We start from the raw sequence: 27,498 nt of genomic DNA, 5'->3' as shown, positions 1-27,498 counted from the left end.
GCCCTCGGGAGGCTGAGGCAGGAGAATGGCGTGAACCCGGGAGGCGGAGCTTGCAGTGAGCCGAGATCGCGCCACTGCACTCCAGCCTGGGCTGGGCGACAGAGCGAGACTCCGTCTCAAAAAAAAAAAAAAAAAAAAAAAAGGAATAAAAGACATTGTCTCAAAATTATTGAATAATCTACTCCATGCCTTGTCTGCCCAAAGGATTATAAGATTTCTACTACTATGTATTTGATTGAAAACAGTTCTGGCCGGGCGCGGTGGCTCACGCCTTTAATCCCAGCACTTTGGGAGGCTGAGGCAGGCGATCACGAGGTCAGGAGATCGAGACCATCCTGGCTAACACGGTGACACCCCATCTCTACTAAAAATACAAAAAATTAGCAGGGAGTGGTGGTGGGCGCCTGTAGTCCCAGCTACTTGGGAGGCTGAGGCAGGAGAATGGCGTGAACCCGGGAGGCGGAGCTTGCAGTGAGCAGAGATCGACTCCAGCCTGGGTGACAAAGCGAGACTCTGTCTCAAAAAAAAAAAAAAAGAAAAAGAAAAGAAAAACAGAAAACAGTTCCAATCAGTAGGTGATACTGAATAAGCAAAGAAATTGACTGAAAATATTTAACGGAAGAGATGTGAGAGAACCAAACATGAAATCAGAGACACTTGAGATGCAGGAGATCTCACTGTGTCTCCTTAATAAAAGTTTTTAGAGTTTATTTCATATTATTGCCATCCTTTATATGTTTAAAGTTTTTTGCAGCCCAAGGATGAACACTTACATTGTCACAATTACGTGTGGAAATGTTGTGCCCTGTCTTTACAACACTGTCCCAGGTGTCCACATGCAATTGTTCTAAACCATTTTTATCTTTTCTCTTCCCAATCTATCCTCTATGCCCCATTGCCCACTGGAAATATATGATCTCTAAGGCCTTTTAAGATCCCAGAGACTGAATTCTACCTCAACACTGATATGTTTCAAGACAGAGGTCGATGTGTTGTGGTACTCTATGGCGACCCCATTCCATGGGAGCTATTTTGACAATACACACATACATAAGACCCAGTTCCTTTGCATGCGCGTCATACTCCTATATTATCTCCACCTTGTGCTCTCTAATTTGCCCTGCTGTGTCATCCCTATCTCAATTAAGATGCTTTCCCTCTCTTATCATATGCAAGTACATCTGGTCTGTTATTACTCACCTAGCAATTTTTATTTCTAGTGTTCACTTCCTGCTACTCTTTCATTTTCTTGCATGTGTGTGATTTTTGTTTTTGCATAGAATGGCTCGTCTTCTATTTCTCTTAAATTCAAATATATATTATGTGTAGGTGCAAGCAATCTGCCTATTTCATTTATGCCTTCTGGTAAGTCTTGCCTGAGTGTTTATATATTGAAAGACATCATGTTTTATTATAACTTATCTTTTTTTTGTTTTTTAATTGTGTCAGCTTTCCTTGGTTTTGTTGTTGTTGTTTGGTTTGGTTTTTTGAGACAGGATCTCACTCTCATACCCATGCATGGCTTGATCACAGCTCGTTGCAGCCTCGACCTCCTGGGCTCAAGCAATCCTCCTACCTCAGCCTCCCCAGTAGCTGGGACTACAGGCAGGCACCAACACATCTGGCTAATTTTTTGATTTTTATTTTTGTAGAGACAAGGTCTCACTATGTTGCCTAGGCAGGTCTCAAACTCCTGGGCTCAAGCAATCTTTCTGCCTCAGCCTCCTAAAATGCTGGGATTACAGACATGATGCATTTGGTATGCCAGGCCTATTTGCATTTTTAAATGATGTATGTAGATTAGTCATATCATCTATGAAATTCATTTCTTCATTTCTGGATAGAGGAGACATTGCAAAGTGGATGTTGGCTCTCCTGGCATTGAGAACCATTGCTCTGCGATGGGGAAAAAAGGATGTTAGGAAATAACTGCCCCTCCTTTTGCAGGCCCAAAGGAGGAAAGGACAAATCCATGTCTACACAGCTGGTAGGTGGACTCGAACTAGGCCCCCTGAATTGTCTAGTCCTGCCCCAACCCCAAATTCAGGGCTTTGTCTTCCATAGCTCAACCTCACAGTGAGTCCAAAGCTGGACGACGCTTGGGGAAAGGAGGTCCAAGCCCTTCGTGTCTAACTTCCCCCATGGCGCTTTTGCCATTAATTTAACCAGATGTGGCTCTGCCATTAGGTCAGCAACAGGCTTTGTATTCAGTCGCTCATTGCCTCCCAGCGCCTAGCATGTGTAATAGCAGAGAGTAAAAAGCTTGACTTTCAAGATTAATTTAGTACATTCCCAAAGGGATGCGCGGATGCCAACTCTTCACACACCACGAAACCAAGCAAGAAACCTGAGCACCTCCTAGATCCCAATGCTTCCATATACAATCTAAGTTTCGCGGGGCAGACGAGAGCCCGCAGAACACCGGGTGGTGTGAGGAAAGGGTCAGGAGGACGGTGCCTTCCCCGGCGAGCACGGCAGGTGGAGGGGCATTGCCCTACCGGAAGACGGGAGGAGGGAGTAGGCGACTAGAAGCACCTGCATGGTGTGCGCGGGTGGGGCGGGGGTTGGAGGGGGAGTTAATGATTTGCCATAGGCTCATTTCGCAACTTAACCAAGAGTCAGCTTCCCGTGACCATGTACCAGTTGAGTCCTCCGGGCCACGCTCCACTTGTCCGCTTCCAACCGGAAGGCCCCCCAGGCTGTGTGCGGCATGATCTCCATCACCGAATGGCAGAGTGAGTGGAGGGAGCGGGGCTGCAATGGGCTACCCAGGCCAGGCCCGTGCCAGTTCTCTCTCTCCCAGCCGGGCAACTGTCACTGGGAAACCTACAAGCGTGACCTCTGGAGCCAGGGGCTGGGAGCTGCCGTGCTGGCACCCGGGGCAGCAGGCAGGGCGGGGTGTGGCTCCCTGCTCTCCAGAGGGTGGGAGTTGCTCAGGGCCCACAGGTAGCCAGAGTTTGGTGCCCAGGGGACCTGGTAGGTTCCCCAGTCACACTGACCCCTTTCCCATCCCGGGTTGCCACAAAGGTGGACTCAGGAGGCCTCTGCCCATTCAGACATCTTTCCCCACACTATCAAGGTCTGCTGTGGCCCTGGGGGCTTCTTATAAAAAACTGAACTCCACTCCCCTGCCCAAACCACCATACCCTCACTCCTAAACATCCTTCCCCTTCTTTTGGGGGAAGAGGTAGGGAGGAGGTCTTGGAACAGGTCTGGGGCCATGGGAAGAACCGTGACTCTGTGGCCTTCATTTGGGTGAGTTACTTAAAGCCTCTAAGCCTTGGTTTTTCATGTGAGAACTGGTGACAACATTCTTTTGTTCACTCAACAGATTTGTCTCTGCTGTGTGCCCAGCACTGTGTTGGACACAGAGTGTCCAACATTAAATGAAACCAACTCCTTGCTTACATTCTAGAGAGGGGAGACAGGTAATTAACAGAAAGAAGTATGTAGTATATCAGAAGATGTTAAGTCCTCCAGACGAAAATAAAATAAGAAGAGGCTATGGAGTTTGAGGTAGGAGGGGTCGCTATTTTATATAGAGTGGTCGGGGAAGGCTTCACTGAGAAGGTGCCCTTTGTACAGAGATCTGTAGGAAGCGAGGAAGCAAAGCCATGCAGCTCCCTGGAGGGGAAATGTTCAGGAAGCAGGGACAGGCAGTGCAAAGGCCCTGAGGCATTAGCATACTTGGCGTGTTTGAAGAACAACAAGGAGGTGGGTGTACCTGGAGCAAAGTGAGGTGTAGGGAGAATCCTAACAGTTTAGGTCAGGGAGGTCACTGAGGGGTCAGGACACTGGATACTTATAGACCATGGTAATGACCTTGGTTTTATTTACATAAGAAACTATCGGAGGGTTTCGTGCTGTGGTGTGATGCGTTCTGTTTCTACGTTTAAAAGATCACTCTGGGTGCTGGGTTGAGAATAGGCTGTGAAAGTGTGAAGGTAGCAGCAGGGAAGCCAGTTGTTTTTGTTTGTTTGTTTGTTTTGTTTTGTTTTGTTTTGTTTGAGACAGAGTCTTACTCTGTCGCTCAGAGCTGGAGTGCAGTAGCAGGATCTCTGCTCACCGCAACCTCCACCTCCTGGGTTCAAACGATTCTCCTGCCTCAGCCTCCCAAGTAGCTGGGGTTACAGGCGCCCACCACCACACCCAGCTAAGTTTTGTATTTTTAGTAGAGATGGAGTTTCACCACTTTGTCCAGGCTGGTCTCGAACTCCTGACCTCTCAAGTGATCCACCCGCCTTGGCCTCCAAAGTGCTGGGATTACAGGTGTGAGCCACCGTGCCCAGCCAGGAAAGCCAGTCCTGAGTGTGTGAAGGTGGAGGAGACCAAGGTGTTAGCAGGGGATTAGTGGGGTGTGTTCCATGCTGGATCTGCCTTGAGGAAAGTGTTGAGGATTTGCTGATGGATTGGATGTAGGGTGTGAGAGAAAGAGAAGTCAAGAATGCCTTGTATATTTTTTAGCCTGTGCAATGGGAAGGGTTGAGTGGGGGGAAAGCAGGAATTGGGCTTTAGATGTGTTGAGTTGGTTTGTGCTGTTAGACATCCAGGTGAGATGTCAGGTAGGTGGTTGGGTATGTGAGTCTGGAGTTCCAGGTAGAGGCCTGGGCTGGAGACAGAAATGTGGGAATAATCTGCATATTCATAGTCTTTAGGACCACGAGCATCCGAGAGATCACCAAGGGCAGGCACAGTTTCTCACCTCCCCACTACTGACATTTTGGGGCAGGATAATTCTTTGTTGTGGGAGCCTGTCCTGTACATTATAGGATATTAGCAGCATCCCTGGCCTCTACCCACTACATGCCAGTAGCACCCCCACTCCAAGCTGTGACAATAAAAAATGTCTTCAAACATTGCAAAATGTCCCCTGGGAGACAAATCCCCATCCTGCCCCCCACTCCCCCTCCACAATCCCCTCACCCCAGTTGAGAACCATGGACCTTGTGAATAAAAATATAGAGAGAGGTGGGTTGGGTCCTCAGCCCAGTGGCACGCTGACACTTTGTTAAACCAATTAGCCTGCAAGTAAATGTACTCTTGCCAAATACGATAAGCAAGTCCTGTGAGAGAGAGAAATGAGGGAACCAGATTTAGGTCAGGGAACAGAGTGGACCGGCTTTCCCTGAGCAACTGACATTTCAGTTGAGACCTGAACGATGAGGATGCATTGTCAAGTAACAAGTGAAAGGCAGGGTGTTGCAGACCAGGAAACTGCATGTACCAAGGCCCTGAGCCAAAAGAGCTCACATGGAAGCCATGGAGAACAGTGTGGTTGGAGCATGGCAGGCAAGAGTGACAATGGCAGGAGATAAGGTGGACAGGCAGGCCTGGGCCCCACCAGGCAAGGCCTGTGAGCCGCGGTGTGGATGAGAGAGCTCTGCTGCAGTCTCATCTTAGTGGGCAGCCACGCAGGAGTCTAGGCAGTATGCTAACATGATCAGGTTGTATGTTTTGCAAGACCCTTGAGCACTGTGTGGAGAACAACTGGGAGGGCGCAGGAATAAAGCAGGAGGCCAAATGGGGGCTGCTGCAGGAGTCCAGGAAAGAGATGATCGTGGCTGGGAATTAGGTGGTAAGAATGGAAAGAAATGGACAGCTTTCAACATGTATCTTGGGAGAAGAAAAGAAAACTTAGCTGCGAATTTCATGGGGGAAGGGTGGGCTTTTGCCTTAAGTGGTGGAGTGGGCGGTGGTGACATGTTTACTCATTTGAGGACAACCAAGGGAGGCATAAGTTGAAGGAAGGAAGATAAATAACCCAGTCTGGGATTCAAGATTAGCCCAGTTCAAGATGGCTGAGAGAAAACCAGGCAGATATGCCAAGTAAGCAGCTAGATATGAGTTTCAAAGCCCAAAGAGAGGCATGGACTAGAAAGAGGGACATCAATGCCATCAGCATACAAGGGATGTTTAAAGACGTTCAGAGGCTGGGTGTGGTGGCTCATGCCTGTAATCTCAGCACTTTGGGAGGCTAAAGTGGGAGGATCGCTTGAGGCCAGGAGTTCAAGACCAGCCTGGGCACACTGCAAAACCCCTGTCTCAACAACAAAAAAATTTAAACCAATTTTTAAAAATTAGCTGGGCATGGTGGCCAGTGCCTGTAGTCCCAGCTACTCAGGAGGCTGAGGTACAAGGATCCCTTGAACCCAGGAGTTCAAGGCTGCAGTGAGCTATGATCGTGCCATTGCACTCCAGCCTGGGCAACAGAGCGAGATCCCAGCTTTAAGACAAAATTAAAAACAAAAATAAACACACGGGGATACATGTGGAAATAGAATGAGAAGAGAAGTGAGCTTGGGCACAAGCCCTGTGCAATTCAAATCCCAAGAGGAAGAGAGAGAAGTAGGAGCTGGCAGAGGAGACAGAGAAAGGGCAGTTAGAGCAGTAAGAAGAAAATCAAGAACGTGATGTGCACAAACCAAGAGAAAGGCTGTTTCAACACGGGAGTGGTCAGCTCTAACAGATGACGGCTCACACCTGCCCATTGGATCTGATAACATGGAGGTCATTAATGGCCAAGGCAAGAACATTACCTGTGGAAGTGGACTGGACTGGGTTGGTTAAAGGCACTTTTAATTTTTGTTTTGTTTTGTTTTTGTTTTTTGAGTTGGAGTTTTGCTCTTGTTGCCCAGGCTAGAGTGCAATGGCATGATCTTGGCTCATTGCAACCTCTGCCTCCTGAATCTAATCAAGCGATTCTCCTGCCTCAACCTCCCAAGTAGCTGAGATTGTAGGTGCCCGCCAACTCACTGGCTAATTTTTTGTATTTTTAGTAGAGACGGGGTTTAACCATGTTGGCCAGGCTGGTCCCGAACTCCTGACCTCAGGTGATCCACCCACCTCGGCGTCCCAAAGTGTTGGGATTATAGGTGTAAACCACCGTGCCCACCCAAAAGCCACTTTTTGGAGCTCGAGACTGAGTTCAAATCCTGCTTCTGCCAGCTGCTGTGTATTCCTGGGCAAGTGACTTAACCTCTGTGTTTCAGTTTTGTTTGTGAAATGGCACTAATAGTAGTACCTATGTCACAAGTAGTTATGAAAATTGAATGTGTTAATATACTTAAAGCATATATGTGCCTAGACTGTGCCTGGCACAGCATGTTCATTATACGATCAATCACTATTGTTAATTTTGAAAAGCGAATGAGGCTCTTTCTCTCCTTATTTCCTTCCTTCCTCTTCCTGGACAATTCAGTCTTAAAGCCATTAGGTTTAACACAGAGAAGGGGGTGCTCAGAGTGGGGTGTTAGAACCCCAGCAGGGTGAGAAGGGTATTCACACTAGGGGTGGCCTGGTGCAAAGTGTCATAGGCAAAGTAGAGTGATGGGCATCCCCTGCAGGGTCAGGGATGGGGTGGTGAAGGCCTGGCAGACACTGCCCTAAGAGTAAAGAAACATTATCAGCGATGGGGCAAATTGACATCGTGCACCACCTACCAGGATGCAGTGAGAAAAACACAGCATCACATCTTGTGCTATTTCTGCCTAAGATGCATAACCTGAGTCTAGTTGTGAGGAAACATCCGACAAACCCAAATGGAGGGATGGCTACAGAATAAGTGGCCTGAATCTTCAGAAGTATCAAGTTCATGCCAAGGAAAGACCAAGGAGCTGTTCCAGACAGAAGAGTTTAAAGAGACATGATCATTAAATGCCACACAGAATGATGAACTGGAATCTTTTGCTATAAATGATACTACTGGGTGAATGATGAAACTTGAATGGAGTCCGAGGGTTAGAGGATAGTCACATATCAATATTAATTTCCCAATTTTGATGGCTGTATGTTGGCTGTCTAGGAGAACTTTTTGTTTGTTTATTTCAATAGGTTTTGGGGGGAACAGGTGGTTGGTTACATGAAAAAGTTATTTAGTGGTGATTTCTGAGATTTTGGTGCACCCATCACCCAAGCAGTGTACACTGTACCCAATGTGTAGTCTTTTATCCCTCAGCCCCCTCCTACCCTTTCCCATGAGTCCCCAAAGTCTATTGTATCATTCTTATGCCTTTGCATCCTCATAGCTTAGCTCCCACTTATGAGTGAAAACATATGATGTTTGCTTTTCCATTCCTGAGTCACTCCACTTAGAATAATGATTTCCAATTCCATCCAGGTTGCTGCGAATGCCATTATTTCATTCCTTTTTGTGGCTGAGTAGTAGTTCATTAGATAGATAGATAGATTAGATAGATAGATGCACACACACATATATGTGTATATATATATGTGTGTATATATATGTATATATATGGTTTCATATTTTTGCAATTCTGAACTGTGCTGCTATAAACAGGCATGTGCAAGTATCTTTTTCGTATAATGATTTATTTTCCTCTGGGTAGATACCTAGTAGTGGGATTGCTGGATGAAATGGTAGTTCTACTTTTAGTTCTTTAAGGAATCTCCACACTGTTTTCCATGGTGGTTATTCTAGTTTACATTCCCACCAGCAGTGTAGAAGTGTTCCCTGTTCACCACATCCACGCCAACATTTATTATTTTTTGATTTTTTGATTATGGCCATTCTTGCAGGAGTAAGGTGGTATCACATTGTGGTTTTGATTTGCACTTCCTTGATCATTAGTGATGTTGGGCATTTTGTCATATGTTTGTTGGCTGTTTGTATATCTTCTTTTGAGAATTGTCTATTCATGTCCTTAGTGTCCAGGAGAGGTTTTAAAAATCACACCAAAGCCTTCAGGGGTGATGAGGTATGAGGTGGCAATTACTTTCAAATGGTTCGAGAAAAATATTCTTTGTACTGTACCTGCAACTTTCCTGCACATTTGTGATTGCTTTAAAAAAAGGAAAAGGAAAAGGGGGGAAAAAACCAATGATGTTCTGAGACTCGCTGCGCAGCCTGAGGCCAGAAGGACTCATCCGCCTGCTCCATGAGCTATTGTTTCCTTGGAGCTGTAGCTGCTTTCTGGAGCAAGAAAGACATTGGGCCGGGCGCGGTGGCTCACGCCTGTAATCCCTGCACTTTGGGAGGCCGAGGCGGGCGGATCACGAGGTCAGGAGATCGAGACCATCCTGGCTAACACGGTGAAACCCCGTCTCTACCAAAATACAAAAAATTAGCCGGGCGCGGTGGCGGGCGCCTGTAGTCCCAGCTACTCGGGAGGCTGAGGCAGGAGAATGGCGCGAACCTGGGAGGCGGAGCTTGCAGTGAGCCGAGATGGTGCCACTGCACTCCAGCCTGGGCGACAGAGTGAAGACTCCGCCTCAAAAAAAAAAAAAAAAAAAGACATTGAATCTGGCTTTTCTTCAAGCTAGCTATGAAATGGGGAGTCGGGGAAGCCTGGCTTGTCTGGATCAGGTGGCTGTGGGCTCTTCTTGGCAGCAGCTTGGGAGTTGCAGAGCGAGGGGCTAAACAAGGAGCACCAGTGCAGCCATCAGTGTGCCTTGCCAGGGAGACCTAAAGCTGATCTCTGAGGTCTGGGGAGGTCTCCACTTCTCCCAGGTGGCTCCTGGAGAGCCACGCCTCCCTGAAGTTACCTTGGCCTCCCAGGTTTTTCCGCTGGCTGTAGGCGTGACAGCCCTGGCCGCCTCCAGCAGAGGGCGCGCTGCTCAATCTGTCTGGATCTCGGGGACCGTGCCCGGCAGGCACGCCCGTCACTCCTGGGGACATCTGTATGACATCCCCACTCCTCCGCTCTTTCTGCCATGGTTGCTGCCTGAAAAGAACTTTAGGAGCAACCTCTGACTGGGTAACTTGACTGAAATCGCTAAGCTACTCCAGAAGCAAGAGGCAAAGGCAGGTCTGAAGCTTGTGTGTGAGAAACCCAGTTTCTGACCCTTTTCTGTGGAGTTTTGTGTCCCACTGAGCGCTGAGAGCACTAAGTGTGGCCCATAAAGAAGGCTGCCCCTATCACAGGAAAGTCCTGGAATTGCACCTGCCCTTAAAGAAGAGTGTAGAACAGGTGGAGAAGTGATGACTATGCCAGCCAGCAAATCGCTGCTGCAGAAGAAGGAATAAATAGAATGGACATCACGTGTGAATGTGAGAAACTTATGCTGTTTCTACAAAATGAGTATGAGGCTGTTCTTAAGTGTGTGCAGGATGAACATATAGATAGTTTTGCAAAACAAAATGAAAACCCCATAAAATGTGCACATCGTGTTTCCACACAAATACACCTACTGAGGGGGAGGAAAGGGTGTAGAGTCAGAGCTGAAACCAATGACAGATATTTTTATGGCAGGCATAAGCCAACAACAGATATTTTATAACAAGCATAAAAACCTAAAACACTTTTATCATTTGGGTTAAAGAAAGATGACTGTGGTCTTCCTCCACAATATTCTGACCTACACGAAATTATCATGGTAATTCAGATAGATGTAACTCTAGATTCTCAATGTGTTGTCTCTGAGGAAGGAAATGTTGACAAAACACAACCTTCATCGTGACCCATGGGGTGATACTCTGCTGAGCTGTCCCAGCTTCTAAGAGATTTAACTCAGGCCAGCCGGAGGAGGTAGAAGTAGGAAACAAGCCCAAATCAATCACGAAGGCTTGTCAGGAACACAAGGAATCAGCTTTCAGTAGAAAATAGATTCTGGGCAGCTGGGTGATATGTTGAGAGAAATTATGTTACACTGGGTCCCAACAAAATCCAGCTTCTGCCAAAAGTGAGATCCAGTAAGACTGGCATGATACCAGACTATGAGTTGAGCAAGGTTTCAGTCTATAATTGGAATGTTAGATCTCATCATTGTTTTGGTTTTTGTTTGTTTGTTTGTTTTGAGATGGAGTTTTGCTCTTGTTGCCCAGTCTGGAGTGCAGTGGTATAATCTCGGCTCACTGCAACCTCCACCTCCCGGGGTCAAGCAGTTCTCCTGCCTCAGCCTCCCAAGTAGCTGGGACTAGTAATGCGTGCCACCATGCCCAGCTAATTTTTGTATTTTTAGTTGAGACGAGGTTTCAGCATGTTGGCCAGGCTGGCCTTGAGCTCCTGACCTCACGTGATCCATCCACCTCAGTCTCCCAAAGTGCTGGGATTACAGGTGTGAGCCACTGAGCACCTGGTTTCATCGCTGTATTTTTGATGATTCTTTTAAAGAAGCTCTTTGGCCTTCTTTCTGTATTGGAATTGATCCTAATCCTCTTAAAATCTGCCTAGCAACAGATGAGGGATTAACTACCCAGAAGATGATTGTGTTGTTTCATTTTCTTTCAGGTGTAAATATAACTCAGCCAGTAAATTTAGTCTCGATAATTTTGTTTTTGTTTTTACAGTTCTGCCTCTAAACAACAGAATAATTTCCCCCCACTTTTAACAATTATTTGCAAAAGCATATTAATAATACCAGTTTCATAGAGGTTATGAGAACCAATTCTAACAAGTCCAGCAAAATTTTTGACCAGGGTATTAAGACCGTGAAATGGGGAAAGAACAGTCTTTCCAACAGATAGTGCTGGGAAAACTGGATATCCACATGCAAAAGATGCAGGTGGACCCTTACCTTATACTAGCTGCATAAAGTAACTCAAAACAGATCAAAGGCCTAAAAATAAGAGCTAAAACTATAAAACTCTTAGAAGAAAACATAGGGGAAAACATTACAACACTTTGATAATGATTTCTAAGATATGACTTGAAAAACACAGGCAACAAAAGAAAAAGAAGACATCAATCAGACTACATCAAAATTAAAAATTTCAGTGTGTCAAAGGACACAGTCAACAGAGTGAAAAAGTGACCTACAGAGGGGGAGAAAATATTTGCAAATCATATACCTGATAGTTAATATCCAAAATATATAAAGAACTCCTACAACTCAACAACAAAAGGAACAACCCGTTTAAAAATTAACTAGACAGTTCTCCAAAGAAGATATACATGCAGCTAACAAGCACATGAAAAGATCACTAATCATTAATCATTAGGGAAATGTAAGTCAAAATCACGATGTGATACTACCTTATACCCATTAGCATGGCTGCTATCAAAACAAAACAAAACAGAAAAAGTATTGGCAAGATGTGGAGAAATTAGAACTCTTGTGTACTGTTGGTGGGAATGTTAAATGGTGCAGTCACAATGGAAAACAAAATGGCAATTCCTCAAAAAATTAAAAATAGGGCCGGGCGCGGTGGCTCAAGCCTGTAATCCCAGCACTTTGGGAGGCCGAGGCGGGTGGATCACAAGGTCAGGAGATGGAGACCACAGTGAAACCCCGTCTCTACTAAAAATACAAAAAATTAGCCGGGCGCGGTGGCGGGCGCCTGTAGTCCCAGCTACTCAGGAGGCTGAGGCAGGAGAATGGCGGGAACCTGGGAGGCGGAGCTTGCAGTGAGCCGAGATCGCGCCACTGCACTCCAGCCTGGGCGACAGAGCGAGACTCCGTCTCAAAAAAAAAAAAAAAAAAATTAAAAATAGAATTACCATGTGATCCAGTATAATTCCATAATCCCACTTTGCGGGGTATATACCCGAAAGGATTGGAAGCAGGGTCTTGAAGAGATATTTTCTTACACTCATATTTATGAGTAACACTATTTACAATAGGTAAGAGATGGATGGAAGCCACCCAGATGTCCATCAACAGATGAATGGATCAACAAAATGCAGGATACAGATAGCAATGGACTATTTATTCTGTCTTAAAAAGGAAGAAAATTCAGACACATGCTACAACATGAAGGAACCTTAAGAACGTTATGATACGTGAAATAAGACAATCACAAAAAGACAAATATTGTATGATTCCACTTATAGGAGGTTCCCAGAGTAGTCAAAAATTCATAGAGAAAGTAAAATGGTGGTTGTTGGAGGCTGGTGGGAGGGGAATGGGGAGCTACTGTTTAATGAGTGTAGAGTTTCAACTTTGCAAGATGAAGAATTCGGGAGATGCGCTTAATACCATTGAACTGTATATTTTTAAACGGTTAGATGGTAAGTTTCGTTTTATGTGCATTTTGCCACAATTTAAAACTTTAAAAGGTAACAATTTAAAAACGAAGCAACAGAATGAGTTTCCATTTATTGACTATCATCGTGGCAAAGATAAGTAAAATTAACAATTCTGAGTGATGGATAGGGTTAAGGAAAAAAGGAACTATATATCTGGTTATTGTATAACTCGTCTTGAGGGGAGCGATCTGAAATATGTTTATCAAAATGTCAAAAAATGTAGCCCTTGACCAAACGAGGGGGCCTTCATGTCCTGAACTTCTGGGCTATGTTTGCTGGCTCTGAGCGAACTCAGCTTCAAAAAACGCCCTGAGATGCTTACAAACCTCGGGAATGGAGGCTCACTGTCAAACCTTGGGAATGGAGGCTCACTATCAAACCTTGGGAATGGAGGCTCATTGTCAGTGTGGGTCCAACCTCGGCAGAACTGCCCGAAGCCACTGGGTTGAAATGAGAGTTGGCCAAAGAGTGTGTGGCAGGGCCCACAAGGTGCCTGCTGCAGGAGGGAGGGAGGACAATGGGAGCAGGTGCAGGCTTGGGTCTTGGGTGTAGGCCCCAGCTGGGAAGAGGAATGCATTCCTAACTTATGACTTCTGTTTTCCCAATCCAGTGGGAAACGTCACCACCTGAGAGTGGAGACAGGGCAATTCTGAGGAGAAAGGAGATGGTGTGGAGAGTTGCTCAGGCGGGCCAGCCTCTTGAGAAAGGACCAGGAGAGCTGGGTGGTTCTGAGGCTCTTTGGGGCTGGTGGTCCTGAGTTTTCAGTGGCTCCCTTCTGCGCAGTGTGGACTGGGCTCCAGTGGTTCTCAGTTGCACAAGGCAGGAGCAGAGGAGGCAGATGCTATGCTCAGCCCTGATACTGATGTGGATAATGTGGCTTTTGAGGACGAGAGGAGGCTGAGAGTATAAAGTGGTGACGGCAGCACCAGCCTCCACACAGGGCTGCGGTGAGGACAGAATGCCACTGTGTACAGAAGTGACAGCACAGTTCCCAGGTGCTAGACAAAGCTTCAGACCATCCTACCTTCCCCTTCCCATCCCACCATCCCCTGAGAGCACGAAAGCTGAGATTCCTGGATGGAAGTGGAGTCACCCCCACAGAGGGCACCTGTCCTGTGGCAATGGGGGAAGTTTCAGGGTCCCCACCTGCTCCCCAAAGCCCTTTGCTCCACCACCTCCTTGCCCATTGCAGAGATTGGTGTGGGGATCACCGGTTTCGGCATCTTCTTCATCCTCTTTGGAACACTCCTGTACTTTGATTCCGTGCTCCTGGCCTTTGGAAACGTGAGTCCCCCAGCCCTGTGTCCCCACTCCCCTGCCCCAACCTTTCTGAAGTCTCTATTGCCAGGATAGTCCTGGCAATAAAGACTTAAAGTTTATTTAAGTCTTTAAATAAATCCCTTAAATAAATTCCAAGTTTATTCAGACCATGCTTATCCAGGGGTCAGACATCATCAAGCCTGGGCGGAGAAGGGCACAGGAAATGGACACAGAGCCTGCGGCACCAAGAATCTGAGGACCTGGATTCTCACACCGAGCTCTGCGGGAGACCCTGGGGGTTCTGAGGGGACTCAGACACTGTCCCTGCCATCTGAATCCCACTCTAGGGCTAGAGATATAACATGACATACATGGCTGGGAGGAAGGCAGGGGCCACAGTAAACACATTTAATATGAAACAAGGGGCTTAGTGGAAAGAGGGCACACTAAATTGGAGGAGGGTGGAGAGGAATTTGGAAAGGAAATGGATGTGGAGGTGAATAAAGCATTTCCAGGGGGGTTGGAACAGCAGGAGAGAAGGTGTGGGGGAGGAGCGGGGAAGCATGGGATATGCTGGAAGAAAACCAGAGAGTTCAATTTGACGACAGCCTGGGCACTCTTCAGGGATCATTAGGAGCCAAGCTGAAGACAGTGATAGGGTATCCAGGGGAGGGCCTGGAGGGTTATTCTGTAGGCGGTGGAGCCTCTGAAGGTTCTGTGTGACTTTCAGTATGGCTGCCTAACCTACTTAGGCCTCAATCTTCAGTTCTCTGGAATAAAAATCCCACCTGATTCCATCTTCCCTAGATGGTATGGTGAGAAACCAAGTCCCATATGAAAAAGTGCTTGGGCTCCAGGGAATTGGGTGGGCAACTAGAAACCATCAAAAGTTTCTCATCCATCCCCCTGCCTCTGTGCAGTCCTGTTCCCAGCCAGCAAGACTTATCAAGGCTCTGGGATTCTGCCACATCGCTAGACGGCCCTCGCTCAGATGGTCTTAAAGAGTTAGCACGTCCTGCCCCTGCCCGCCACCTGGCTCCAGGCCTGTGCCCCCAGCTCCTCAGGGGGCTGGTGGGTTTGCTTCATGCTCTCCTCCCTTTCCTCCAGCTGCTGTTCCTGACGGGCCTCTCCTTCATCATCGGCTTGAGGAAGACCTTTCAGTTCTTCTTCCAACGGCACAAACTCAAGGGAACCAGCTTCTTCCTGGGGGGTGTGGTTGTCGTGCTCCTACGCTGGCCCCTCCTGGGTATGTTCCTGGAAACCTACGGATTCTTCAGCCTGTTCAAGTGAGTGCAAATCCCTCTAACCCTGGACAGACCCACCAAAGCATCCGAGTGGCTGAGATCACCCCAGCAGGCAGTGCGGAAGCTGGGACTTTATCCTGCAAGAGATGGGAACCATGGACACTTCGGAAAGGCCCCCTAAAGTAGGCTGAAGGGTACTTTGGAGGGATTAGCCCATCCATCAACAAATATTGATAGAGTGCTGACTGTGTTTCCAGCACTGTGCCTGTGAGCAGGGAGCAGACACGAGGCCTGCCCTCAAATCTAGCCGGAGAGGAAGGGCAGTGAGCTAACATGTTCCAGGCACGCTCATGATCATCATCTTATTTTATCACAACAACCCACTCTAGGATTATCCTCTACTTCACAGATAAGGAAACCAACGCTCAGAGAAGTTGCCCCCACCCCGAGGTCTGAAACTAGTATGTGAAAAAGGTCGCCCTTGACCCAGGGGGCTCTGGCTCCTGACCCCTGTGTCATCCCCTGGCCTGACCTGTGTCAGCCCTGGGCTTGGGAAAAGGCAGGGTGGAACTCAGTCATGATGTGTGGCCACTGTCAGGCCTGTAGGCACTCAGAGGGGAGCCCAGGGTAGTGTCGTAGAGGAAGCAGGACTTGAGAGAAGCCTTGAGGGATGGGTAGAGTCTAAGAGAAGACTGGAGGGTACTGAAGGAAAAGGAAGGAAGGGGTCTCAGAGAAAGTGGGGTTGGGAAGGAAGGCTTCATATGTCTACAGGGTAGTGTGGAGAGAATCGGGGTGAGATGGGGACAGTGGAGACTGGAAGAATGATGGCTTCTGCAATCATGGAAAGGAGTGGGGCTCAGGAATCCCTGGGTTCTCATAGGAGCCCCCGTTTGCTGAATGTAGCCCTGAAACCCCCCGATTAGCCTGAATGGCCTAGGCCTCAGAGACTTCAGGAAGTGTGGCTTTAAATTTTCTCATGCATACCTGCCATCTATTTATTCCACATTCAAATATGTCATTTTATGCCTGGGCGCAGTGGCTCACGCCTGTGATCCCAGCACTTTGGGAGGCCGAGGCAGGCAGATCACTTGAGGTCAGGAATTCGAGACCAGACTAGTCAACATGGTGAAACCCTGTTTCTACTAAAAATACAAAAAAAATTAGCTGGCCTTGGTGGCAAGCGCCTGTAATCCCAGCTACTCAGGAGGCTGAGACACAAGAATCGCTTAAACACAGGGGGCAGAGGTTGCAGTGAGAGAAGATCGCACCATTGCCTCCAGCCTGGGTGGCAGAGCGAGATTCTGTCTCAAAAAAAAAAAAATATATATATATATGTGTGTGTGTGTGTGTATATATATATATATGTATGTCATTTTCAAACAGTCACTTATTCAAATTGTCAAATATATAATAAGCACCTACTGCATGCCAAATACGGGCCAGGTGTGAGGATGTGGCACTGAATGAGGAGAAAGTTCCTACAGAATTTACAGTTTAGTAGGAAGATCCATAAATAAATTCTGACAACAGTTAGCATTTATGGAGGGCTTAGAAAGTGGAGTAGGACAGCAGCAGATTTGATAGTTGAAACTGAAAGTCAGCCTTGACAAAGACACTGTGCAGTAACACAGAAGGGGCAAACAAATTACAGCTATCAGGGACCTCAGAGTGCAGTGAAACCTTGGGAAATTGAGGCCCACCGTAAGGAAGTGGCTCAGCCAGAATCCATATTTCAAATCTCCCTTCCCATCCGCCACACACTGGGATCCCTTCTCATGCCAGCCTCAGCACCTCCAAGTCCTGTGAGGGGTCACGTATGTGTCCACAGTCAGGCCTTGGCAGGGTATCTTTGATGAGAGCAGGATTGCCAAAGGCAGGGGTGGCTGTATGCCTGGGGGAGCCAGGGCACCAGTGAGTATAACAGTGAGCACGGCTTCCAACAGCCGCCCATGCCGAGGGCCCAGGACACCCGGGTCAGGTGGATCTCAGGAAGGTAAGAAAACTTTCGGCCAGAAGAGTAATAATCATGACAGTAACAATAATAAAAATAAGCACTTCCTGACCTTTTCTTTGTACATGGCCTTATGATGTAGGCACTGTTATTGTTAGCCACATTTTATGGTTGGAAACTGAGATTCAGAGAAGTTAAGGAATTTGCCCAAGTATATATGGTGCCAGTAAGTGGTAGAGCCAAGATGTGAACCCACAGAGTGTGACCCTAGGGCCTTCATTCTTAATCATGTCACTCGACTGCCTCTCGGAACACAGGAGCGCAGAACCAAGCCTGCCCCTGGTGCACAGAAGCCACAGCTTGAACCTTTTGGTGGACCTCAGCCTCCTGCCCTCTATCCTCCCTTCCTGGGCCATCACTGACTCCTCCCTTCTCCCCTCTGCTCCTAGGGGCTTTTTCCCTGTTGCCTTCGGCTTCCTGGGCAATGTCTGCAACATCCCCTTCCTGGGTGCGGTAAGCAGATGATGCCGGCATGCCCTGGGGAGTGAGGGGGAGCACACGGAGGGGAGCTGGTAAAACTGCTGTCCCAGGGGCAGTGGCCCCTCCCCTGTCTCCCCTCAGACTCCCTAGCCCAGGTTTGGTGCTTTAGGCTCCTCTTCCCCCTACACCTTCTCCATTTGACAAGAGCCCAAGAAGGGAGGGGATCCAGATGCAGTTGTAGCTGAGTGTGGCTGTAGAGGAAGGTAGCTATGAATAGCTTCCTGTTTACAGCCAAAGAAATGAAGATGCGGAGACTCTAGGTGACTCAGTGGGGACATGCCTGAGATTTCTGGGGATCTGGCTAAGTGTGGGCCCCAGGCATGGAGAGAATGTGTGACAGCCGATGACAGCAGGAAAAGCTGTCCTGTAGGTGACAGATTTTGTCCTCTCTTGGGGATAGACACAGCCAGTGGTAACCAGCCCCTGCCCCTCCTCATCCCTTTCTCTGAAGCACCTGGCAGAATGTGAGCTCTCTGAGGAGCCCAGGGAGACCCTACAGCCAGCACCCCACTACAACCGCCAGCTAGACACAGCCCCTGCAGCCCCTCTCATATCTGTGCCTGGCACAGCTCCTGGCTCTCAAGGCCAGCTCTGTAATAACTAGATATTGCATCTGCTCTCTACCCTTTGTCTGGAGTAATGATTCTTGGCTCCCACAGCTGTTCCGGAGACTTCAAGGCACTAGCTCAATGGTCTGAACAACAGAGATGAGCTCCTTGAACTTGGATCATTGGTTGAGGGGGCTGGAGAGAGAATGGGAACCACCCCCTCAGTCCCCCGCACTGACTCACTCCCGGTCATATCTGGACCTCCCCAAGTCCAGAAGGAAGGATGGAGCTGAGCAACTGACGTCAAATCCCCAAGTCGACTCAAGAGGCTGCCAGGAAGCAGAGACGCAGAGCCCCAAGGAGATTGGGCTGGGGCTGGCATCACACCCTCACTATATATTTACAGGAGGAAAAGTGAAGATTAAATTCCCAAGCTGTGCGTGTGTCTAGGGCTCAAAGTTGGCGTCTTTGGCCGGGCACGGTGGCTCACACCTATAATCCCAGACCTTTGGGAGGCTGAGGTGGGCAGATCACCCGAGGTCAGGACTTCGAGACCAGCCTGGCCAACATGGTGAAACCCCATCTCTACTAAAAATACAAAAATTAGCCGGGCGTGGTGGCAGGTGCCTGTAGTTCCAGCTACTCAAAAGGCTGAGGCAGGAGGATTGCTTGAACTGGGGAGGTGGAGATTGAAGTGAGCTGAGATCGCACCACTGCGTTCCAGCCTGGGCAACAGAGCCAGACTCCATCTCAAAAAAAAGTTAGCGTCTTCAGCCCATTAAGTCCACCTCCTGCTTCAGGGCAGGCCAATGTACTTCATCCCCATAGTGAAGTTTTGGTCTATGAGGGTCAGTGCTGTCCTCATAGGCTATCATTTCTGTACTGGTGTTTAACAGCCCTAATGGGTGTGATAATAATATGTTTGCAAGCCCTGTTAACAGTAAGCACCAGACAAGTGAGGAGTGCTAACCTGCAGACTGCCAGCATGCTTCTCCAGCATTAGGGGAGCACCGGGTCGAGCTTGTGCTGGGAGAGCGTTCTGTCTAAGGGTAGAGACACAGCCCCTGCCTTCAGAGACTCCCAGCCTGAGAGAAGAAACAGTCCCTGCCCTGGAGAGCCCCTTGTCCAAGGGTATAGAGAGTTCCTGCAGGCTCAAGAAAGAGACAAAAGTCACTTGCGATGCATACAGTTAGCAAATATCTATTGAGGGCCCTCTCTGTATGTGCCCAGCAATAGAGTGGGTGCTGAGGGTACAGGGGGAAGGGAGCCTGTCCCTGTCCTCAAAGTGCTGTACCTGAGCAGTCACAAAATGGTATGGTGGTGAGTGCCATGAGACAAAGAAGTGGGGCCCCCAAGCAGGCTGGCTGGATGTACTGCCACCTGGAAGTCCCCTCTCTGTAGCCCTGGCACTTCCCAGGTGCATCCACCTTCTAGAGCTCCCATTTCATCCTCCTTGCTCATAGCTGGCTGCTTACCTAAGGTCTCTGACCATGCCATAGCGTATTCACCTCAAAACCCTGTGCCGAGGAAGTGCTTAGTAACCAAGGAAAGAAGGGAAGCAGGAAGGAAGAAAAAAGGAGAGAATCTCTGCCACCTCCACCCTGCGCCAGTCACAGGGCCCAGTCTAGGAGCCGCCTGGAGACCCACGCTGACCCGGCTTTGAGGAGTCCCTGGGTCAGCCTGTGCCCTTCTCCTCCCCTCTTCCTGTCCTTTTCTACGTCTAATTCAGACTAGGTGTGACGGTGGCTCTTGTCAGAGAGGAAACAAGACATTTCACACTGACACCTCTCCCTGCCCTCCTCAAATAGCCCATTTCCATGTTGTTTGGGGGCAGGATGGGTCCTCTGGGTGGGAAGAGGGTGTGGAGGATGGAAAGAGCCTGTGAGAAGGAGAAAGTCCCGCCTCGGAGGGCTCGGGGGTGGGGTGGGAGTAGAGGCTGCCTCCAGTCACAGAGCCCGGAGGCAGAGGCCTGCCAAGGTGCTGTGCTCTCCAGGAGGGTCTGACGAGGAGGGAGGGGCGGCAGAGTGGGCCTGTACTTAGAGACGTCACCCTGGGCTTTATAAAAGGAATGTGATCAGGGAGCTGGGGAGAGTGAGCCTGGGAGCCCAGCTACCCACCCTCTGGACGTTCACCCAGCCAGGTGGTCTCATCACCTCAGAGGCTCCGCCAGACTCCCGCCCAGGCCAGGACTGAGGTAAGGTAGGCACACTGCGGCGTCCACCCTCGGGAAGGGGGTCTGCCCTGACCTGGGGATGCTCCAGAGGGGAGCAGGGAATCCGTTCTAAGACGGACAGATGCTTCCGGGCAGGCAAAGGCAGGGGAGGGAGACGCTGATCTTTCCTGTTTACCGGCCTGGCCAGATTATCCTGGGATGCCTGGGTGAATACAATGAGTTGCACTTTATTTGTGAAGCTAGCACTCTGGGGATCCCGAGGGCTCTCTCTTGCTGTGGCTGGAATTAGAGACCACAGACACTCGGATGGACCTGGGGAACCCCTCAGGTCTCCCGAGAGCAATGGGGCTCCTCTGAGCAGCTCCCCTAAATTACGGATGGCAAACACAAGCCTCACCAAGGGCACCTACCTACCTACCCACTAAGAACTAGGGGCCACCTCATTCCAAAAGCTTTCCAACCATGCCTGGAATTTCTCTGTTACTCACTGGATACAAGCCCCCCAGGGTGGAGGGAATCACGAAAATTGTCTACAGCAGGTTGGCCACTCATGGCCCCTTTCCAGATAATTCATTTCTACCACATATATCAAGTGCCCTGATGGGCTGGGCAGTGAACGAAGAGTTGAGGGAATCTGTGTGTATGTGTGTGTGTGTGTGTGTGTGCATGATGTGTGTGTATGGGTGTATGTGTATATGTGTGTGATGTGTGTGTGCGCATGTGTGGTGTGTGTGGTGTATGTGTGTGTATGATGTGTGTGTATGGGTGTATATCTGTGTATTGTGTATGTGCATGTGCAGTATGTGTGGGGTGTGTGTGTGTGATGTGTATGTATGGATGTATGTGTGTATATACGTGTGTGTATGATGTGTGTATGGGTGTATGTGTGTATATTGTGTGGTGTGCGTGCACGTGTGTAGTGTGTATAATGTGTGTGTATGGATGTATGTGTGTATGTGTGTATGTGTGTGTGTGATGTGTGTGTATAGGTGTATGTGTATATGTGTGTGGTGTGTGTGCGTGTGTGGTGTGTGTGGTGTGTGTGTGTTTGGGTATAGGTGTGTATATGTGTGTGGTGTGTGTGGTGTATGTGTGTCTATGATGTGTGTATATGGGTGTATGCATGTAAATGTGTGTGATGTGTGTGCACGTGTGTGGTGTGTGTGGTGTGTGTGTATGATGTGTGTGTATGGGTATATGTGTGTATATGTGTGTGGTGTATGTGTGCATGTGTGGTGTGCATGGTGTATGTGTGTGTATGATGTGTGTGTATGGGTGTATGCATGTATATGTATGTGGTGTGTGTGTATGATGTGAGTATGGGTGTATGTGTGTATATGTGTGTGGTGTGTGTGTGTAGTGTGTGTATGTGTGTATATGGGTGTATGCATGTATATGTATGTGGTGTGTGTACAAGTGTGGTGTGTGTGGTGTGTGTGTATGATGTGAGTATGGGTGTATGCGTGTATATGTGTGTGGCGTGTGTGTGTGTAGTGTGTGTATGATGTGTGTATATGGGTGTATGCATGTATATGTATGTGGTGTGTGTGCATGTGTGGTGTGTGTGGTGTGTGTGTATGATGTGAGTATGGGTGTATGCGTGTATATGTGTGTGGGGTGTGTGTATGATTTGTGTGTATGGGTATATGCATGTATGTGTGTGTGGTGTGTGTGGTGTGTGGTGTGTGTGGTGTGTGGTGTGTGTGCTGTATGTGTGTGGTGTGTGTGTGTGTGTGTGTATGTGTGCCAGGGTCAGGCAGAGTTCTCCCATGGCGCACATGGTAAGTGCATCCACGATGGGAAGGAGGCACTCCGGGGGGGAAAGGGGAGCAGGAAGAAAGAGCACCACCCTCCAACCACACAAGCCCACTGCCCTCCTTCCTCGCCCACCACCCTGCTTCTGCACAGAGAACCAGAATGCTCCATCTGAAATGTACATCTACACACATTCCTGTCTGGCTCAGATGCCTCCAGGATGAAGCCCCCGCAGGGCCCCTTCCCCAACCTTGTCACTTGCTTTCTCTCCATGCAAAGCTCCACCCTCTTGTCTAGCTAGAGGGCCTGAAGTTCCCTTTCCACCCAGCCCCTGCCCCTGCTCCAGCACCTTAGCACCGTGCCTGGAACACTTTCTATAAACCTTTCAGCGATTCATGCTCAGAAACAGCTCAGGTGCCACCCCCTGCCAAAAATCTGCCTGGACCCCCTAGGTCAGGTTCCCCTGGACTCCATATCCCCTTGTGGATTCACATGCATCCAGTGTGTCATTTACAGTGTTATTTTGAAACGGTCTGCTCATGAGTCAATTTCTCATACTAGACTTGAGATCCTGGGGGCAGCAACTCTGTCTTAGCACACCTGTGCACCCCTAGCACCTAGCACAGCACCAGCACTTAGTCAGTGCTCAAGGAGTGATTTTCAAATCAACCCAGACCCTGTGCATCCACGGTCTGAAATGCTTTTACACTATTCTCTCCAATTAATTAATCCTACCTCTACTCCATGCCCCAGCTCTGGGCCTTAAGGCAAATGCAAGAAAGCTGTGGTCTGGGTTTCAACTTGTCACAGAATCAAAATCTGCAAGGATAAGTAAACTTCTGAGCAGGCAGCTGGTGGCCAGTCTGATCCAGGGTTCTTATTTTATAGATGGACCAATGAGGTCTGGAGATGGGGGTGACTTGCTCACATTTCACAGGGAATGAAAGCAGAGCTGGGGCAAGATTCAAGTACTCCTGATTCCATTTCAGGGTTCTTACTCTTTACTCCATGCCTGAGTCCTGCATGGTGAGGAATGGGGGGTGGAGGTGGGGGTGCAAGAGCAGAGAGATGCATGGGCCTGAGCCACCATTAGAAGCTGATGGGCACAAATGGTTCTCATCCCCCAGTCCCCCTTCCCCTGGGAGAGTGGCTCCAGGCTGTGAGTGGGGCCAGGACAATCTTTTTGCTCAGCTGGCAGTGCTCCTGCCTCCCCAGCCTTTTGTCTTTAATCATGTTTGTTGGACAGTCTCAAAGTGTCTGGTGACTTTTTCAAAAAGAAATTAGACTTGGGAGCTGGAAGAGGTGGGGCAGGACGTGTGGGGGGTCAGTGGGGCAGAGCAAGGCAGGGTGATGGGAAATGGTGTGAGGATCAAGGCACATGGCTCCCATCTCAGCAGCCAAAACGATGAGGCCAATTCAATTCATAGCCTCTCGGAGTTCACGAAGAATAGACTTTGGAGATAATTGACCTGATAAATCAAGGAAAGGTTTTTCTTTTCCCTGAATGATAGGGCAATAAGACAATTTAATGACCCTCTTCAAAGCTGTGAAGGGCTATGAGAGAGAGCAAGATGATTGCCTCTTTCTTTCTTTTTCTTTAGAAAAGAAAAAGAATTAAGTTTCTCTTACAGCAGGAGAGAACGAGGTCAGATTCAGGCATATGGATGGGGAGAGTGGAACACAGAAAGTTGTGGATTTGTGCAGAACCCACCACGGAAGGAAGAAGTGCCTGCTGCCAGGCTCCAGAGAGAATGTTGGAACCTCAAAGTCCCCCACTCAGTGCCCTGAAGTCCTTGCCCTACTTCACCCCTCCCCAGTCACTCCTATACACAGCATCTCACCCCACCTTTCTCCAACGTTCCTCTCAAGCAACCCTGAGATTCAGAATCCTGGCCATTCTCTGACCTGAGCAGTCCTGCCCCTTCCACCAAACTGGGTCTTTCCTTTTTTCCTTACTTTACTGGCCTCATCTCCTCCAGGAAGCCCTCCCTGATGACCCTCACCTAGCATGAATTCAGCTTTAACTCCACTGTGCAAAGAGTCTCAATCCCATTTCACTGATATATTTGTTTAGACTCATCCCTCTACCGGGAGCCTCCCAAGGCAAGAACTTTCCCCTCTCTTGGAGGACTGTCCCTTTTGCACTGGGCTCTACCCTCAGCACCCAGCCCAGATCCCGTGCCTGACCTAGTCTTTGTTCCCTCTCTCTGTCTCAGCCTCAAGACATTTCTAGGACCTGCCTCTTCTCACCAAGATGAACTCACTGGTTTCTTGGCAGCTACTGCTTTTCCTCTGTGCCACCCACTTTGGGGAGCCATTAGAAAAGGTGGCCTCTGTGGAGAATTCTAGACCCACAGGTATGTATCCTCTGGGGAAAGAAGTGGGAGGGAGCAAGTGGGTTGTTGCAAAATGAGCTTTCCCGTATTTTCCAGCTAGTCGACTGGTGTGAGTTTAACATTGCATTTGGTGGAAATCTAAGCCTGGCACATGTGCAACTCATTGAGGGCTCCCGTTAACCCTGCAAGTGAGGGATGACTTGCCTCTGTGATGGCCTCAGTCCACCCACCTAGGTTCCAGGGCTTGTTAACCCCTGAGCTCCTTCATGGTTTCCTCACACTGTGTTCTCTGCTCTACGTCAGCAACCTCTCTGTGCCGATGTTAAGAAGGAACTTCATATGCAACCTTCCTTTATCAGTGACCTCAGATTCTTTGTGAAGAATTTGAAAAAAAAAAAAAAAAAACAGCTAAACGAAAGGACAGATATTTGATACCTATTAACTTTTGGGGACAATGAACTGTTTCCAGTTCATTGGGGAATGATGAGCTAGAAAATTTGAGACCCACAGAGGTAGACTTCCCCAGAGTCACTCAAACACCGTGGAAACCCAGCAGGTGTCAGAGCTCCCCAGGAGTGTCTGGTGAGTGGCACAAGCTAGAATAATACTAGTCCCTAAGTGTGTCTGGTGAGTGGCACAAGCTAGAATAATACTAGTCCCTAAGTCAGGAGCTGTGGCTTGGCACACTTCCTGGTGTCAGCTTTCTGTGCAAACGAGAACCCATGACTTAGCTTCTCTGGACCTCAGTTCCTCCAGCTATAAAACTTGGGGCATGCCCTCTATACATTTGATGTCATCGTATATGCCCATAAGACCTCCCAGAGCACAGAAGACACGGCCCTGGGTGTTGTTTGCCAAGTGTGTCTCCTGTCTTGGGATCAGGCATTTTTCTGGTTGAAGGAGGCTTCCCCAGACAATAACCCCACACTGCCCAGGGACATAGAGTTGTTGGCTCTTTTTGGCAAAAGGCTTTAGGTGAGGTCACCAACAGCAGCCTGAACAGTGATTTACTGCTGGTCTAGTGTGTGCAACTGGGGAGGAAGCCATCCTCCTCCTATCTCAGCCAGGCCCCGAGCAAGGGCGGAGGGACCTCACAGGCGACAGCCATTAACTCTGGACCAGGTCCACACTCTTCTTTTCCAGAGTGTGCCAGGGCATGGAGGAGCGGGACTCAAAGCCAACTCCCGCCCTAGCACATCCATTCACACCCATTCACACACCAGACCTCGTTTCCACTAATCTCTTGCTGCAGTGGGCTGGGGTTATTGTCTACTCAGAGCTAGTTGCCCTATTTTACAGCCAAAAAGTACAGTGAACTTAATGAGCCTTGCATGTGAAGTGCCTTCCAAATTAGCCTTGTTAATCCTCAGAATGAAGGAGAGAAGTTATATCCAGGATGGAGGAAGAGAGCCAGTTAAGGTGACCTAGATAATTTTTGTCTCTCATTGAGTCCTTGTGTAGCTTATTGTGGAGGTGGGGGGGGGGGTCACCATTCTTATCAAAGACCATTGTTGGAACACAGGTGTGTGGGACCACAATGACTTAGTTCCACTTTCTTGATTTCTGTTACTACACATTTTTAGCTTTTACGTATTTAACAAGCATTTATCGAGACCCTACTATGAGCAAGCCACTGTTTCAAGCACTATGAGAGATACAGAGATGAATTAACATGGCCCCACTGCCCTGGCTGCTCACAGCCAGGAAGGGGCCCAGAGCTGGATGTTCAGCAAATACTTTGGTTTTCTTTATTTCAATGCCCTACCCTGTTTGTTTCCTAAAAGGAAGTAACCTAATATGAAAGTTATTTAAGATAATTCTGGCAAACATTCTAAATCAAAGCTGTGTTGGAAGAGGGAGGCACCTAGGGCCTAATTATCCCAGCTAAGATGATCGTGCTGGTTCCGCATGGCATTTAGCCTTCCAAAAGGTCAAAAGGTCAAGGAAGGAAAAGAAGGATAGGATGGGATGTGAGGAGGTGTTGCAAAGCCTTCTTTCCCGGACCCTGGCCTCATCTTTCTGTGCTCTCTGTCCTAGGCCAGCAGCTGGAATCCCTGGACCTCTCGGCCCCCTGGGAGCAGAGCCTGCCGTGCACCGAGAGGAAGCCGGCTGCTACTGCCAGGCTGAGCCGTCGGGGGGCTTCGCTGTCCTCGCCCGCTGAGAGCTCCGGGAGCCCCCAGCGGCGCGGCCTGTCCGCCCCCAGCAGCCGCCAGATCCCCGCACCCCAGGGCGCGGTGCTGGTGCAGCGGGAGAAGGACCTGCCGAACTACAACTGGAACTCCTTCGGCCTGCGCTTCGGCAAGCGGGAGGCGGTACCCCCGGGAGCCAAGGCAGAGGCGCTGGGCGGGGCTGAGGGCGCAGGTGCTGGGCAGTGAACTTCAGACCCCAGAGGAGTCAGAGCATGCGGGGCGGGGAGGACGCAGGGCGAAGGGAGGGGGCACTGGACCTTCCAACCCGAGGCAATAAAAGAAATGCATAACTCACCGACGTGTGATCTGTGGCTCATTTTTGCAAAAGCGCTCTGATGAGGCTGTTCCCCTTCTGTCCTCATTGGATGGTTAGCTGGTTTCAAGAGGCCTCTGGTGTCATTAAGGTCAGTGCTTCTAATACTAGATGTAATGAAGGAACAGGCGGTTAGTTCTCCAATCCATTGCAGATTGGTACTTTAAAAAAAATTTAAATGGATCACTGACACCCTGAAAAATTTAAAAACAACAAAAGGAGACCAAATTGGATGCTGCTGGAATGTGTCAGCGATATCAAATTTC

The 27,498-nt window shown here is 48.8% G+C and overlaps 2 protein-coding genes across 4 annotated transcripts; both read left to right on the top strand.

The window, feature by feature from the left end:
* Window positions 1-2,628: 2,628 nt before the first annotated feature.
* Window positions 2,629-18,906, top strand: GOLT1A (golgi transport 1A). Of its 3 annotated transcripts, none has more exons than XM_005540530.5 (5): window positions 2,629-2,735; window positions 14,116-14,207; window positions 15,291-15,469; window positions 17,828-17,891; window positions 18,578-18,906. In XM_005540530.5, exons 1-5 carry the CDS (start codon window positions 2,711-2,713, stop codon window positions 18,614-18,616), a joined length of 399 nt encoding a protein of 132 aa, XP_005540587.1. In that variant the 5' UTR covers window positions 2,629-2,710; the 3' UTR covers window positions 18,617-18,906. The 3 variants fall into 3 exon arrangements, with proteins under 3 accessions (XP_005540587.1, XP_073889864.1, XP_073889867.1); XM_074033763.1 differs by lacking the exon at window positions 18,578-18,906 and adding an exon at window positions 18,370-18,571; XM_074033766.1 differs by lacking the exon at window positions 17,828-17,891 and having other exon boundaries at window positions 18,578-18,775.
* A 1,646-nt stretch (window positions 18,907-20,552) lies between these two features.
* On the top strand, window positions 20,553-27,213 carry KISS1 (KiSS-1 metastasis suppressor). The gene is given in 4 exon segments (XM_065540213.2): window positions 20,553-20,660; window positions 24,611-24,751; window positions 26,768-27,042; window positions 27,045-27,213. Coding segments are annotated over 3 exon segments (417 nt in total). The 5' UTR covers window positions 20,553-20,660; window positions 24,611-24,648; the 3' UTR covers window positions 27,084-27,213.
* The last annotated feature ends 285 nt before the right edge of the window (window positions 27,214-27,498 follow it).

The sequence above is a fragment of the Macaca fascicularis genome, chromosome 1 (genome assembly GCF_037993035.2).
Source record: "Macaca fascicularis isolate 582-1 chromosome 1, T2T-MFA8v1.1".
In the NCBI taxonomy this organism is placed as follows: domain Eukaryota; kingdom Metazoa; phylum Chordata; class Mammalia; order Primates; family Cercopithecidae; genus Macaca; species Macaca fascicularis.
This window is presented reverse-complemented; position numbering and strand designations above follow the sequence as displayed.